General features: G+C 42.2%; 2 protein-coding genes across 2 annotated transcripts; one reads left to right on the forward strand and one right to left on the reverse strand.

Annotated features, from left to right (window-relative positions):
• Positions 1-1,186: 1,186 nt before the first annotated feature.
• Positions 1,187-8,490, forward strand: c7h2orf49 (chromosome 7 C2orf49 homolog). The gene is made up of 4 exons (XM_050048507.1): positions 1,187-1,337; positions 1,549-1,712; positions 3,146-3,398; positions 5,052-8,490. The coding sequence occupies exons 1-4, from the start codon at positions 1,227-1,229 to the stop codon at positions 5,106-5,108; spliced, it is 585 nt and encodes a 194-aa protein (XP_049904464.1). The 5' UTR covers positions 1,187-1,226; the 3' UTR covers positions 5,109-8,490.
• On the reverse strand, positions 5,693-15,688 carry LOC126392836 (four and a half LIM domains protein 2). The gene is made up of 6 exons (XM_050048503.1): positions 15,600-15,688; positions 11,426-11,601; positions 11,163-11,337; positions 10,043-10,212; positions 9,748-9,934; positions 5,693-9,651 (listed from the first exon to the last, which is right to left on the reverse strand). The coding sequence occupies exons 2-6, from the start codon at positions 11,579-11,581 to the stop codon at positions 9,500-9,502; spliced, it is 840 nt and encodes a 279-aa protein (XP_049904460.1). The 5' UTR covers positions 11,582-11,601; positions 15,600-15,688; the 3' UTR covers positions 5,693-9,499.
• Between the last annotated feature and the right edge of the window lie 1,085 nt (positions 15,689-16,773).

Here is a 16,773-nt window from a genome sequence, read left to right on the forward strand (position 1 = left end):
CAAGAATGAGCTGAGTGTTAAGAGTGAGCCCTGAACACAGGACATGTCAGAAACCTATACTCACTGACACCTGCTGAGGTCAGGGATCTTGAACTTGCATCGTCAGAGGGGTGACAAAGCAGTTTGGGCCATCTTATCTAGTCATGTCCTTGGACATCACGTAAAGCACTCAGAGCTTGTCACACACTGACAAAGAGTAAATGTCATGTGAGGCCCTTGTGCTTGTGATATCCTGACATTTTTTCATAGGCTTCCCTTCCTATCCAGTGAAATATTTGTGATAAACTGAGAGGATGAAGTGTTCATTATGTTTTGTGAAATTTCTCCTTCCTCTTAGCCTAAATAGACTGTTTAAAAAACCCTCTTAGATCTGCTGGAAAATGCATTGTCACAAAGCTGAATGTAAGGTTGTTTTCTAGACACCATGACAAGTTGACTTCCTATAGATGCATGACTCACACAGGACAGTGACACCACAAACACACGATGATCTTGTACTGTATATTAAACTACCCAACAGTAAATAAAGGAGTTAAAATGAGCATGACCTTAAACATCTACAGCAGTTAAATGCAACATAAAGATTAATGCAGCAGTGATAGTAATCCAAAACTGACAGAGAACTATTTTACTTAAATCTTTATTAAAACATTTTTTTTGTGATAATAGCATGTCAGTTAAAACAGCATAAAAAATAATAATAAGAGCTAATGAAACAAAAACTGTTTGGGTAAACACACATTTTACAGCCTTAAGGATCAGTGTATGTATTAATTATTATTCCAGCCCAGTGTCGTCTTTTTGAGTCTTTTATAGAGTCCATTTCTCCCATTTTCTTTCTGACAGGAACATTTGACTGCACAATGAATAATTTAACTTTTTTATACTTAAATTAACTTTACTAATACTTCCTTGGCTTACATACTTTTACTTCAGTAAGGTTTATAATGCAGTATTTTTACTTGTAATGGAGTATTTTCACAGTACTTTTACTTCAGTAAGGTTTATAATGCAGTATTTTTACTTGTAATGGAGTATTTTCACAGTGTGATATTAGTGCTTTTACTTTAGTAAATATTCTGAATATTTCTCCCAACACTGTTCATTTCTAACATTAAACAATGAACAGATATTTTCCAACAGGCATAAAAGCGTGCAGGCATCATTACTGAAACATGCCGTGTTGTTATGACGCGGTGCATGCTGGGAGAAGACAAGCATCCAATATGGCGACCTTCACAGGGCAGGATGGAAAGGCTGTCGGTACCTCAGATGTGGACCTCTTACTGCACCCCGAGCTGCTGTCTCAGGATTTTATGCAGCTCATACTAACTGAGGTGAGTTAATGTTGACAGGTAAATGTAGAAAGTGTCATTTAATGCGGAGATAAAGGAAGGACACCATCATGTTAGCATACCGGCTAACTGTCTGTGTGTTTCATCAGCAGCGAAGATAGGACTAATGTCTGTCATGAGCTAAGTAACACTTCTTCTGTGTGTGTGTGTGTGTGTGTGTGTGTGTGTGTGTGTGTGTGTGTGTGTGACTCAGAAACATGTCAGCACCAGAGGCTGTGAGAGTCGGGACCGGCTCACGGAGCTTTACCTCCGCCACGTCATCCCGCTGCCGCAGAGGACTTTACCCAACAGCCGCTGGGGCAAGAGGATGGAGAAGAGCCGGGGGAGGCAGACACCGGCCGGCCACCGGTCAGACAGGTACCGGTGTCTGCACTGGAGGGTCTCAGCATGAACACCACTGTGATTTAATATGCAGATAGTCAGTAACTAAATACATTTACACAAGTACTGCGCCTCAGTACAATCTCTAGAGACTTGCAGTTTACGTATTTATACTATCTCTATGTTCTCCCACTTAATACGTCCCCTCCACTGCATCTCAGAGAGAGTGTAATTCAGATGTGGGGATTTGATAAATAAGTTACTTTGCAGATTCAGATGAAATATAATCAATACAAAAGTTATGATGCATTATTGTAGACATGGATAAACCTTCACCAGCTGCATCATTAACCTGATGAACACTCAAATGAATCAGTAATTAGCATCCAATAATGTAAGGAGGATGCTAATAGCACCCAGGTGTCCATAGCCAACAATGCCACCCAGGGAGTAAATGGCCAACTGGTGGGTCACAGCATTATTCTGTATGGACCGCAAGTGTCTCGCGGAAGTGTCATGTTTGTAAAAAACACACTTTATTTTGAAGTACAGTGAATATATGTGTAGGAAGGTGCTGTTCCCTATTGCAGAGTGACTGACAGCTACTTGACAGAGACAGCAAACTAGTTTGGCGACATGGCCAAACACAAGTATGACGCTGAATACTTTAAACTGTGTGGACCTTGAACTGATGACTAAGGACAAATCTGGACTCCAGTTGGGAACCACTGCTCTATACTATATCACCTGACTCTCGGCAGTACATTTGGGAGTTTTTTCTCATAAATTTACCACTTTAATCGAAGAGAATATCCAATATGGCTATACTACCCCTACCCAGGGTTGGAAATTAGCACCAGCCATCAGCCAAATGCTGGATGACGTAGTCTGCATCATCCAGTGGATGACAGATTGAGATTCCTCAACTCAGGGTGCCTGCTGATACCAACTGTCAATCCTAAACCAGTCTTCTCCTCTTCTTTACAAATTTAAGAGCTGTATATCTCACTGCGTGGAACAAATCAGAAACATTTTTATCCAAGGTGACCTGAGGCACAGGGTGCTGTGACATTAAAAACTAGGTCGGTGTATTCAGTGTGGATCAGTCACAGCTGGCCGATACTTGACCAGATTTATAAGGTCAGTGTCTGTAAGTGTGTTCTGTGGATCTCATGTGAGTAATACAGTAGGATACCGTAGAAGGTCTCTCTTGGTGCCAAGATTACAGTGGGCTGGATCGGTAGTGTTTCACCCTGTGTCTCCATCCTCCCACTGCAAAGTATGGCGAGTCACCACAGCACCAAACTGGCATAGGCGAGGGAATAATCTCAGTGAGCCTCAGAAAAAGATGCCAGTGCTTCTCCCTGTGCACCTGCTTGACAAACAGAGCCCTTACTGTCAACATGATTTTAATCCATTTGAGTGTAAATGATTGATTATTGTTGTTATTGTTGTTTGGTAATTTCCAGTTCCAGTAATGACCACAATAGGAAAAGGCCTCTGATTGTGTTTGACGGCACTTCCTCTCACCATGGCCCACTTAAAGTAAAGAAACCAGAGGGAACCACCGCGTCAACAGGAATCACTGACAGGTTAAAACCTCCTCCTGCTGCAAACCTGTCCAACCCAATCCGCAAGCTGTCTGGAAACACATCTTCCTCATCCTCATCCGTTCATTGCAGCGCTGACGTGGCAAACCTCAAACGGGAAGCAAACAGCTCGGTAAGAACTTTTTGTTATGTCACCTTGGTTATGTATTACACAGAGGTTTACCGTGTTAATCAGGGAAAATGTGCATAATAATCCATACTGTTTCTTTATTACATTATACTACCCTTTAGGTTTTAAAGAGCTGAAACACAGATATCAAGTCATGTCGGGGCAAAACTGCCAGAAAGAAAATAATAATGTTAATTCGAACATAATATGCGCAAAACCGAAAACTCATGATCGCAACTTATTATAAATCCATAAATTTAACTAGGAGCACCCAGAGAGCACCCAGACAGCGTGAGACCTCCAAGTGCCCTTTTTTCACAATGCTAATGAAAGTGGAAAAATGTGTGTGTCCACCTTGTGATTCGAATCTGCTCCAAAATTAATGGGTTTTTCCGGAGATGGAATCATGTGGGGGAAAACCTGTTAGACAAAAAAGAGAATTTCTTAGTAACCCAACCATTTTTCTGTGCAAAACTGAAAACTCATGATAGCAGATTATTATGGAATTTCACTATAAGGGTACTTGGAGACCTCGGCCAAGGCCATATGCCCCTTTTTTGTGTGTAGAATTCTGGGTAAAGCAAAAATAAATATGTGTTCTGAATAAGTCAAATCACAGAAAAGTGTGTCATTAACAACCCAGCCAAGTTATGATTAAAAAATTGCCACGTGTATTAAATTAAGTTTCAAAATAATTAAAAAATGTGCAGTAATCTCTGCTCTGAAACACTGGAGCTGTATCCACTGTAGGCACTGAGCTGAAGAACGAGCCGCTGTGAAGCAACAGACTCTTGTTAGCAGTTAACAGCAGCTAACGTTAGCACAAACCATCCGCCAGCAATTTGACCAGCTGAGTTGCAGGTGACGACATCATCCGGCTTGAGTCGAGCTCAGACGGCCAGTTCACACCGCTGCAACTTTTCTCTGCAACGTTCTAAAACAGTTTTGTCTCGTTGCGAATCTTTGGGCTTAAAAGGTACTTTAGCGATGGCTATTTTGCTCGTGTTTTATGATTGTGGCATCTAACAAAGATGTTTATTCATGTAATTTTAGACTGAAAGAGCAAAGAGAGCTGGTAGAACGTAGAGACCTTGCCACTCACACCAGATGAATGAAATGACACTGATTCCATGCGTTCTAATGTTTCGTATCGTAGGGGAGAAGTTATGCTAAGAATGGCTCCAGTGCATCATTGTACCATAATTTAAGGCCCGCCCAAAAAATCCTTGACACAGAAATGGTGAGAAACCAGTCAAACTCCACAGGCCATAGTTCACGGTCTCTTCACATATTTACAACAAGTTTTTTCTAACATGTATCATGTGTAAAGAAAGAAATCTGTTTTACATCACCAGGACTTTAACGAAAGTGAAAAATAATAAGTGTATCTGCCCCGTGATTTGAATCTGCTTCAAAATGTAATATGGTTTCCCTTGGCATATGCTCCACTCTTCTACTAAGTTTCATAAAAATTGGGCCAGGGGTTTTTCCATAATCCTGCTGACCATCCAAACTGAAACCTCCTTTGCAGTGGTCTTAAGTCATTGACATTGGTATGCTGATGGATGAGTAAGACATTGAAGTACATATGTGGCGTAAATTATTTGTCTGACTCTTTTGTAATACCTGTTGGTGTTTCATCTTCCGTCTCTCCAGGGTGCAGTGAAGTCTCCAGAGGTGAAGAAAAAGATCCAGCATGTGACATGGCCCTGACCTCTGACCCTTCACACAGACCTGATGGGAGCTCAGGCTCTGAAGGACAGACCACCTCCCTCCCACCACATTTTTGTTGCCAAGTGTCAGTGCTCTCCCCATCATATTTATCTTACTAATTACATTATAAAAGGGGTGAAAGCCCTTTTACCTGTGTGTCCAGGCCACCTCAAAGTTCAGTCTGGAGTGCTGACAGGATGAGGAGGTGCTCCGCGGATTGTCCTGCCGTTGATGTCTCAAGCTTCCTTGTTGCTTTTCACAACCTCAAGTGCCCTTACCATCAATAATCAGCAACTCTCCTCAAGTCCCGCACACGGAGGACAAAACAAGTAACACTGCTTTGTGTTCTGAAACGCCATTTATGGAAATTATGGTTGTTGATATTCTTTCTATCTGTGCATAAGATGGTTTTGGTCAGAGGGACTCCAGTACTGGTTTGTGAAAGTGTGAGTTTTTCCTTCGGTTTTCCTTAAAAGTTTGTATTGAAGTGCTGCAGGGATGACATTCATTTGTAGACCAACTCGCAAGTTACCATTGCTGTGGTTCCCTCAGTAAAAAGCCTGTGGGATTTTTTTGATTGGATTTTGGATTATTGCAGAAAGTAATCTCTGTGGTAAACAAAAGTTTATGTTGTTCATGAGTGAGGGTAGAATGGATCCTGAGATGGATCAGCGTTTTGGCGTGGTGTCTGCAGTGATGCAGGCACTGTGCCGGATTGTTGTGGCGAAGAGGGAGCTGAGCCAGAAGGCGAAGCTTTCGATTTACTGGTCCATCTATGTCCCAGCCCTCACCTATGGTCATGAGCTCTGGATAGTGACCAAAAGAATGGGGTCGCAGATACAAGCGGCTGAAATTAGTTTCTTCCATGGGGTGTAGGCCTGTCACGATATGCAAGAAGTTGGTTAATTGCATGGTAAATTAAAAGGGAGACGGTAACTTTTCCGGCCGCGATTAATTGCCGTACTCATGCATGTTTGTTTTCCTCGTCTCTCTCCACCAAAGAGACTGGATGACAAGAGCGTTCACTGCCGTGCATCGTCTGGCAGCCAGGTGAGTTGGTTCATTAGCGTAATGAACGGAGGGAAAGCTCTTGTCATCGAGTGTCTTTGTCTCTGTGGGGGAGGCGGGGCTGTGGGCCACACACACACACACACACACACACACACACACACACACACACACACACACACACACACACAGACACAGTGCAATCTTCATGAGGGGGAGACGAGGCGGAGAAGAAAACGGAGAGTTGAGCGTAAGAGAAAGACATGAAACTTGTTTCTAAACCAAATGCCACGGCCCCTGTGTGGGAGTGGTTTGGATTTAAACCAAATGACAGAGGGGAGCCCAGTAATTTGGGCGAGCCGGTGTGCCGGGTTTGTTCTAAAACCATCTCAACAAAAAGAGCGAATATGACCAACTTAACTGCACACCTGAGAGTGAGAGACTGACAGTCTATTTTTTTGCATTTATTTCAATATTTTTACGTGTTATTTCAGATATTTAAATTTTATTTTTTGCATTCCTAAATATTCTTGTTAAATAAATGTTTGTTTCTCTTTAAAAGGGTGAACTTGCATCTATATGCCTTTATTATCATTATATAAGTTTAAAAAATGGTCTAAAAACAGCAAAATTACAACAATAATAAAAATGGTCTTAAAAGCACAATATTACGCAATATTATCGCTTATCGCAATAATTTCTGACGCAATTAATCGCCCAGCAAAATTTGTTATCGTGACAGGCCTAGTGGGGTGGCTGGGCTCAGCCTTAGAGATAGGGTAAGGAGCGCAGACATCCAGAGGGAGCTCAGAGTAGAGTCGCTGCTCCTTCACATCAAAAGAGGCCAGTTGAGGTGGTTCAGGCATCTGATCAGGATCCTCCTGGGTGACTCCTGTTAGAGGTGTTCTGAGCACGTCCCACTGGTAGGAGGCCCCGGGGCAGACCCAGAACACGCTGGAGGGATTACATATCTCATCTGGCCTGGGAACATCTTGGGGTCCCCCAGGTGGAGCTGGAAAGCATTGCTGGGGAGAGGGTGCTTAACTTGGCCTGCTGCTCCCACGACCCAGCCCCAGATAAGCGGATGAAAATGGATGGATGGAGTATACCTTTAATGACCCCTTCAACCTGGGGTATTTACTTAAAATAGAACAAAACATTAAAAAAATCTCTTACGCTCATGTGAACCACAGACCTTATTTCAGGCATCCAACCAAAAAACTCTGAGACGAGGGAAACTGAGGTGCAAAAAATGCTAACTGATTTTCAGGTTTTAGGACTCATCCCTGTAGCACTTTGTTGGTAGTACCATGACTTGAATGGACGGATAGAAATGTCCATTAGTCACAGTCTCAACTATGAGAATCAATAGCATTTGTGTCAAAATCAAAGAGGCATTGTCAACATGTTGTGGCAGTGCTAAAACAGAAAGAAGGTTTTTGGCCATGATCACACAGGGAGTATTTTGCAGGTGGCAAAACGCAAGGCGCACCGCTTGCACTTTTTTATTGTTGCCAGGGACTGTACCAACACGTCCTTACACTAACCTTCCAGTGTAACCAATCTACTGTTTTCCCCCCACTAATTAGTATCTAGTTCCTAAAATGTTGAGGCAGAGGGTGCTTGCTGTAGCTCTGGTTGAGGGTGAGAGGCTGTCAGCAAAATTTGTTGGACACAGGGAAACAGAGATCTGTGTGGGTACATGGGACCCTAAAAAAGAGGGTGGGTCATGGGGAGTACCACCAGTTGGTCCAGGAGCTTCACCTCCATGATGCCGTTTCCAAACATATTTTAGGATGACTCTGGGCAGTTTGACAACCTGCTGTCTATCGTTGGGCCGTATAGCTCTGACCAGCAACCGCTACCACCAGTTTCTCCTCCATTGTTTACCAACTGGAAACTTGTTTTCGTGACCATGACGAAACCAGATGATGTGGGGTGTTTTTCCGCTCTGAGGTGTTTTTTCAACTTGAAGAGTTCAGAGTGCTCCGGCAAAAACACCAGGTGCCTAGAGCGCAGATACGTGAGACGCATTGCAACATAAAAACTGCGAGCAAAAAGCTTCATTCTCATTAAAAACAATTACAAAAAGGAGCCTCCAGCTGCTAAAACACTCTCTGTGTGATCAGGGCCAAATGGTGTACCTTTAAAAGGAAACAAACCACAGATGATGCTGAACAAAGCATTTTAGAAGGTGTGTGTGTGTGTTTGAACTGGTGGTAGGTGTCAGTCTTGTCATTAATGAACTCCATTCCACTGACGTTTGGCTTTATTCAAACCTGAGTGCTGTTTCATAAGTCCTTCAGGGTTTTTAAATAATAGTGTAGTATTGTACATATGTTGCATATAACACGCAGACTAAGTGATTTTCATACACAGCTGGATCATCGTAATAATTCACTACTAAACGGCATACACGTATTGGAATATCACCTTTTAATAATTCATAAAAAGAGGAAGGAATATGGACTAAACCAGGAATATTGTCTTTTTGAAGTATGTTTATTTGGAGTTGTGGATAAATTTGCAGCTACTGTCGTTGAAACGGACGTTGAGTTCATCAAAAACACACAGGAACAAGATTCACAAAGCGTTTTGAATCCATTGTGAAATCCAGTATCATGTTTGTACCTACAGTTTTTTAAATAAATTGTCTGAATACAACGAATCAGTTTTGTTGATTTTGATAACAATAGTAAAGTCGACAGCTTTGTGAACCATATCTAGTACTTACTGTGCTCCTAATCTACTGGAAATCTTAATTAATCTCAAGAAGTCTTTGATCCACCAATCCGCAGTAGCTTTTGTATTAAGTTTGTGTGTACTTTTCTACTCAAAAGTTGCCAATATAAACATTTTTTATGTTTTGTTTTTGTATGAATAAAGTCATTTCACGCACAAGCACAGTTAGCAATCATCAGAGCAAAGTCATATTTTTTATTTATTTAATTGGTAATAGCAGAACTCATTCACAAACCTACTGATTATTGCATCAAGCTTGTCCATGCACAAAGCAGTAATTATTACACTTCAAAGCAGATCGTCTACATTAATATTGTAGATTTATTTCATAATGCTTCATACAGTGTATCTGCAAACATGTCGCTGATTCATAAGTAAAGATCTTTACATTAACAGTTATTTTATTAGTGATAACTTTTTCTCAAAGAGTGAGCATTTAACTTAAACTTTCTAAATTCACATAACACTGTTAGTAGTTTGTAATTCATGGTGTACAACAATGTACAATCGTAGTAATGCTAGGCTGTAAAGATGCTATGGATGCTATGCTCTGTGCTTCGATAGTATTTATTGTGTCTTTGTCATTCCTGTATCATGACGCCGTCTTCCAATCTGGTGTATCCGTCGTCCCTCGGACTGAATTAGATGTCCTTGCCGCACTCTGGGCACAGGATGTCATCACGTTCGGTGAGGAAGCCACGGCCAACCAGGGACACGGAGCACTTCTTACAGTTGAAGCAGTCGTTGTGCCACTGGCGCTCCTCAAAAGAAATGTACTTGCTGCCTCCGAGCCCTGACGGTGAGAACAAATCCAAGTCAGAACAACTGAGAAAAATTTAATAGATATTATAGACTCAGGGAGACAAATAAGTCTATGAATTGTGGTTACCGCTGATTGGGGTGGTGCAGGAGGCGCACTTCTTGGCATAAAGGTTGCAGAAGCAGTTGAGACAGTAGGCGAAGTCATCTCTAGAGGTAAACCTCTGGCCAGACAGCTGCTGCTTGCAGCTGGTGCACAGGAAGCAGTCTTTGTGCCAGGGCTGCTCACGGTAGGTCACCCCGCCGGTGGTGATGGGCTGATAAGAGGGTGTTATGGATGGATGTCATATTGTCACACTTCTTTGAAAAATGATGGAGAATAATTAAGCAGTATTTAGAAAATCAGTTCCCGTAGGTTGTCGTACCTTCTTGCAGTGCACACACTGCATGGCAAACTGCTTCTCATAGCAGGGCACACAGAAGTTATGGTTGTCCTTAGGGATGAAGCTCTTGGTGCCGATGGGCTGCTGGCATCTCTGGCAGGTGAAGCAGGTCTCGTGCCAGCTGTTCCCCTTGTGCTCCATCTTCCTGGAGCCTTCAGAGAAACACAAAGGGGATGCAGAAGGTAGTGAAGGGATGCCAAGGCAGCAGCAATGAGACAGAACACATGTTTTGGAGTCAAGAAACTTGTGATTTAATTATTTATTTTGGTCTAGTTTGTGACAAATGCCTTCTTAATTTCTCCTAGCTATTTGGGATCAGTAGAACCCGATAAGTATAAAAAACTAAACATTGTCAATGATAGTTAAGTCCCAACGTCCTCAAACAAGAAAACAAAGTCTTAACGTAAAAAGTACTTGCTAATTAGTATTGTCTTGGCTTGTTACTGTTTCTAAAATTGGTCAAATTTGTTGCCATATCAAACTATATGGCATTGCATACACAATATGCACATGAGCAGTAGGTGCAGTGTAACATACATACTGGCCATTGTCATGTTATCTCAGAATTACCAATATAATAACATCCTTGAATGGTCGCGAGGCCCCCAGGAAATGCACCAAGCATTGCTGCCAATTTTATTAATTCAGTCATTCATTTTCCATAACCACTTATCCTGTTAGGGGTCGTAGGGGAGCTGGAGCCTATCCCAGCTGACACTGGGCGAGAGGCGGGGTACACCCTGGACAGGCCTACGGGCAATTTATAGTCACCAATTCACCTGCATGTCTTTGGACTATGGGAGGAAGCTGGAGTACCCGGAGAAAACCCACGCTGACACGGGGAAAACATGCAAACTCTGCGTAAAAGGGCTCTCCCTCCCAAACAGTGGAATAAAATCTTCCAGGTCGACCACTCGATGCCATTTGGTCCCAAAACTTACATTGTGAAAATGGCGTCTGTAAATCAATGGATACTTTTTTTTTTGAGCGTCTGATGCTCACTCAGACATTATCAGATGTTTTCAAGCCAGAAATTAGATTTCTGTTGCACTGGTTTTGGCTTGAATTAAATACATTGTCTTCTCTCTTGCTTTGTTTCTACCTGGCATGATGGTTTTCTTGCACGCGTGGCACTTGGAGGAGTACTCATTGGAGTAGCACTCAGTGCACAGGAGCTTTTCATCCTTGGTGGAGAAGGGCTTGTCCACCAGCGAGCGCTTGCACTGGAAGCACATGAAACACTCCTCGTGCCAGTGACGGTCCTTGTACGACAGATCCTAGAACATGAGGTGGACAGTTGGAGCTGGGATGACTCTGATGATAATTAAGCTTCATATGTACAAAGTATCTGTGACATCTCTTTACCCTGGTGTTGCAGCCAATGGGTTTCTTGCACTCCTCACAAGTGTTGGAGTACAGGCTCTCGTAACATTTCACACAGTAGGGATTCTCCTCTCTCAGGACGTACTTCTTCCCAAACAGGGACTCCTTGCAGTAGTGGCAGTCGTAGCGCTCGGTCATCTTGACCCGCAGTCGCTCACCTGGGAGAGAAAGGGAAAATCAAAGAGATACAGGAAGTGAGAAAGTATTCTGTAATAAGTATGTGAGTTGTAGAGTGAGTGATAGACTCCCACATCTGGTTTATGTCACATACTGAAACGACTTTATCTGGATGATTGTCAGCATTGGAAAATAATTAAGTATATTTGCTCAAGTTCATTAGTTTTTGAGGTACTTTACTTGAGTATTTCCATTTTCCCCTACTTAATACTTCTACTCCACAAACATTTCAGAGGCAAATATAGTACGTACGCTACATCTAATAACTTTAATTACTAGTTAGTTTGCAGATTGTGATTAATACTACGAAATATGACATGGTGGCCGCAAGTCCTAAAAAGTCCTTGATACACATTACTAATAAAAGGCTTTAAAAAGTATTTAATTGTCTTAAATTCAGATTGGATTGGTCTTAAATGTTTTTTAGTCACGTCACAGCGAGAATTTCTAAAAGGAAGGAAACACTATATGATGAAGGAACACATGACACCTGCATGTGTTCTCTTCGCATTTAGATGTTGCAATGAGTTTGTTTAATTTTTTCCGTGCAGAGAGTATCTTCATCATCATTTTACCTTACTGTTCTTTTCAAACTGACATTACTTGGACAAAGTAACCTTTGAGTGAGTGCTTCCATGGCAAATTTGGTCTTAAATTCCATTTAAAGTGGTATTTAAACCAAGCGGCAACCGTCGGGTCTGAAAACAAAGCCAATGCTGAAGTGCCAAAAGCTGCAGTTCCTCTAATGACCACTAGAGGCTGGCTCCATGAGTGAGACAATCACCATAGACCTCCATGTTAAAATGCCAACTTAGAATAAACATGTTTACAGCGCGGTACAAAAAATGGTAATGGTCTTCAGAGCTAATTCCCCCTTTATGACAACTGAAGGGTGGTGAATTACTGTATAGCACCCGTTAACATTTTATTATGGTGCATCATTAAGGGTGGGGCTGCTTTTAGTGACAGGTTGCACCCTCTTGTCCAAATATGGTCACTTCTGGCTTCAAAAATCCAAGATGAGGCTTCAAAGCGTGAATCCACAAACCAGTGGGTGACGTCACAGCAGCTATGTCTATTACTTTATACAGCCTATGATTCAAACGTCTTAAAAAGTCTTAAATTGAACTTGTGTATACCCGTATGCACCCTGTGTAATAAAGATAAGACTTTATTTATCCCTTAAATTCACAATCTACCCAACAGTATGGATAGTAAAAACTGCAACCTTTAAGCAACATCCATATGAATGCATCAATAATTACATAATATACATTATCCTGAAATGGCCTATTACAATGTGTACTTCTACTGTCTGTACTTAGATTATTTTTTTATACTACTTCTTTTATACTACACTGTGTTATTGCTACTTTAAGTTAAGTAAAAGATCCGGATGCTTCTTCCCACTGATGACTGTCCACATCCCATCACCTAAATAACATTAAAGCTGTTGTTGGCATTGCAGTAGTAGTAGTAGTAGAAGCAGTAGGAGGAGCCAGATGAACCTTATTTCCCAACGGAGTATCTGTCTTATGCAACACTGTCAGAATATGGAAGTTATTATAAGCTACCTACTGTAGTTTAAAGCTTTATAGACGGTATTTTCATTTTGCTCCTCAGTTCAAACACATCTGTTTCGGTGACGCCGACACTCAGCAGATACCAATTTCTTTGAGATCTTAAATTCCAAGCTATTAATGTTGTCTAGGACACATTCACTATCAAGATCCTTCACATTACAGTTTTTTTCCCCATGTTGCATATTTCCCCCCTTTCATCTCTTCCTCTCATCTCTCAGCGGCCCTTCATTTTGTTCTCAGTGTCAGAACCAGAAGGTGACAGATGAGGAGGATATAAATAACCCCTATCAGTCCTGCTTAGAGACAGTCAACTTACGCCCCGCTGCATTCCAATGCTCACCATGCTGCTGCTGTACACTGACCCATCCATCACCTCACGTCCAGCTGTCTGCACCAGATCACTGTATCCCTTGTCATCGTGTGTGTGTGTGTGTGTGTGTGTGTGTGTGTGTGTGTGTGTGTGTGTGAGTGTGTGTGCGTGCGCGCGCACGTCAGCGTTATAAGTGGGTTTGAATGGCACTTGTAATAATGGCTACTCCCTATCTGCAGCTGTTTCTGGTCGGCCTGTTAAGCCCTCTGGTTATCCCACCTGTGGCTAAATACTCTTACTCTCTGCGGACCAGGGATCGTATAGGATATACGTCTGAGTACAGGACAGTATGTGCATCTTCATCAGTGGTATGGATGGTACGAGGTGTGAGCATATCAGGAGAAACACAGAGGGAATAAAGCTGTCTAGTGTCCCAGTGCGTACAGTATAGCGTTTAATACCCTGGGCTTTTGATGTATCACTCATTCACATACTGTACTATTCATATGCGTCAGCAAAGCTTTGACCATATAAGGAGGCTAGGAAACGTAAAATTAATATACTTTTATAAATTATGTTCTGCTTTTCTCACATTCCTATTTTTAATTATGCTGCACTCCTTTATTTTGCTGTTTTCTTGAACCTCTTCTCCCTTATCTATTTGTGTATTCCCACATTTAGTGAGTTCAGTATCTTTTATATGACCGAATCAGAGACCTATAATCTGCCCGTCCTCTCTGCTCGGAGTTATTCTGAACCCCTCCCTGCATTCCTTCATTGTCTACTGCTCCCAGCATGACTCACCTAGCTTATATAAGGATTTATCTGACTCCTAAAAATAAAAAAAGGATAATCTCAACCGCTACAAATAAAACCTTCAGCTATTCGGGCACATCATGCAGCTGTTTCCCAGCTTCTGGGGTGTCTTTGATGCTGGGAGTCTCCCAGCACGCATCGCCTGATGCCAAAACTGAGCGATGGCCACTTGGATAACCCCAACCACCCTGCAGCCTGGTCTATCCCCAGAAAGTTCCAGTGTGTGAGGGCACTGTTCTTACCAAGATATTAACTCTCAGTGCCTGAGGTTAGGAAGTGGGATGTTTTTGGTTCAGTTTACAGGTATGTTCCAGTTAAGTCAAGCTGGAAAAGCAATTTTGCATCCCCATAAATTTAAGAATGCCTACAATCTGTTGCTATTTATCCATAAGTCCAGATGTTTTAAAGTTGAATAAGCATTTAAAACTATACAACCATCTAAAGACCATCAATAAGAGCTTGCTTGTGTCTATTTTATTCTCTTCCATGGCAACAATTCTGCAGGAATTAAACAATTACAGATAACAGTGACTATTAATAGCCTTGTAAGTGGATAATGAAATGAAACGTTAAATTGAATTAAGCCCTCAATTGAAAATGTTCCTGATAAATCCTGAATCACGGTTGGCATAGAGAGTAAATGCAATATAAAAAGGTCTGTAGTCCAATCTTACCTCTTTCACCAGCTGTACTATGCTCTAGGGATATTTTTAGGAACGTTTTATTCCCTTTTGTCATCTAACAGGTACTTTTTTGTGCACTCAAAGTGTTACTAGAAGATTTTATACTGTCCTGCATCAGACTAAAATGCTGCAAAGTCACAAAACAAATAAAAATAAAAAGGACAGACTGCTGCTGTGCAACAAGAAGTGAGGAGCCGACACCTTCACCAACAGAAGGGAAGTATGAGCTTGATGAGGAGTGAGGAAAGAAGGTGGAAATGAACTGGGGGTCAACAGGGGATGTGCATTTTCTTTCTTTTTTTTTTATAATGGAGATAGATGATAAGATGAAGGATGCTGCCTCTGAGACAGACATGAGGACAGACAGTGGGGACAGAGACGAGGTGGTTAAATGGTGAAGGTACTGTGCAGGTGGAGAGAGGGAGAACACGAGCAGGTGGGTGGGGAAGCAGACAGTTGGATGCCGGAGCACAGTGAGCAGCTGTGTCCCGGAGAATGAATGAAGACCAGTGAGAGGATGAATGGGTGGAAAGATGGACAAGTGGAATGGATGGATAGTGGAGTAGCTGAACAGAGCTGGGTCTTACCTTCCTGTCTGAGGAGTGTGTGCCTGTGCGGAGTCTGGGGCAGACTGAGGGAGGCGGCTCCGTGCGAGCTGTAGTTACTCCTGATTGCATTACTCCACCCATCAGGGGCTAATTGAAAATGGGGGAGGGGGCGCAGCAAAGGGGGCAGGGAGTCTTTTTTGAGATGATCTATAAATACAGCAGCGCTTCACAGAGATAACCCCGAGGCCCCCTTTCACTTTCTCATTCAGTCACTGGCGCGACCGTGTGGCCTTTTAAGGTCACTCAGTTGTTCACTCTGTCACATACTCACTCAGTGATTCACTCACTCACTTAAATTTAATCTTTCTAATATTTTGGTTTCTTATCATATCATCCCTCCCTATCCCACTTCCTGGAGAAAACATTCTTCTAAACTGCTGTTTTCTTTACATCAGATATATCTGTGGTTATCATTATCATAATATTAATATTACACACACACGTACACTGTTACATAATACCACAGTCTTCCTATGGCCGCTCGATACATGACGGAAAGGACGCCAGGGTTCAAACATCAAACATTGTCGGCCTGTGAGACTTGTCCCTTCTCATGTGTCTCATCTGTCTTTACCTCCCTATATTTCTCCTCACAGGGGAATACGCAGTCAATCCCAAACCTCCAACGTGTCGGGTACAGTGTCCAGACCTGGTACTGACAGACACCCGCATGGTTTCTAAGAAAATTGTGGTACTATTTTCTGCAGCCCCTCCTCACTCTCTTTGTTCACACTTCTTCTGTTCACACCCTCTGTCAAACCCATGCTCTGTCCAATTCTTTCTTTTCTCATCCCAGTTTTCTCTCTCTTTGTCTGTCTCTCTCTATCTCTCTCCAACTTTATTTTATGTGTCCGTCTCTCCCTGTCTGAGGTAGGTTTTCTTGACCCAGTGGTCCCTGGACACTCTCCAGTGAGAAAATGCGTCACTAGATTCAAGTGCTCTAATTATAGACCCCCATAGAGACACTAGTGCTTCACAAAGTGTGTGTCAGTTTCTGTGTGTGTTGCTTTTACGTGCATGCATGTATTTATATTCACATGTGTTGTATTGTGTATAAAAGGAGTTCTTTTAAGCCACACCTGCAGCATAGCGGCTGGTTGGTTGGTCCACTGCTTTGGACCAGACTGAAATATCTCAACAAGTATTGTGTTGA

Source organism: Epinephelus moara, chromosome 7, assembly GCF_006386435.1.
Source record: "Epinephelus moara isolate mb chromosome 7, YSFRI_EMoa_1.0, whole genome shotgun sequence".
NCBI classification, from domain to species: Eukaryota; Metazoa; Chordata; class Actinopteri; order Perciformes; family Serranidae; genus Epinephelus; species Epinephelus moara.

What these genes read in the sequence shown, in the direction of transcription:
- c7h2orf49 (XM_050048507.1), top strand. Translation starts at nt 1,227, where the DNA reads ATGGCGACCTTCACAGGGCAGGATGGAAAGGCTGTCGGTACCTCAGAT. An exon ending in TGCAGCTCATACTAACTGAG is followed by an intron (nt 1,338 to 1,548) that starts GTGAGTTAATGT and finishes TGTGTGACTCAG; the next exon opens with AAACATGTCAGCACCAGAGG. An exon ending in GCCGGCCACCGGTCAGACAG is followed by an intron (nt 1,713 to 3,145) that starts GTACCGGTGTCT and finishes GGTAATTTCCAG; the next exon opens with TTCCAGTAATGACCACAATA.
- LOC126392836 (XM_050048503.1), bottom strand. Translation starts at nt 11,581, where the DNA reads ATGACCGAGCGCTACGACTGCCACTACTGCAAGGAGTCCCTGTTTGGG. An exon ending in CAAGAAAACCATCATGCCAG is followed by an intron (nt 10,213 to 11,162) that starts GTAGAAACAAAG and finishes GTTTCTCTGAAG; the next exon opens with GCTCCAGGAAGATGGAGCAC. An exon ending in CTGCACCACCCCAATCAGCG is followed by an intron (nt 9,652 to 9,747) that starts GTAACCACAATT and finishes TCTCACCGTCAG; the next exon opens with GGCTCGGAGGCAGCAAGTAC.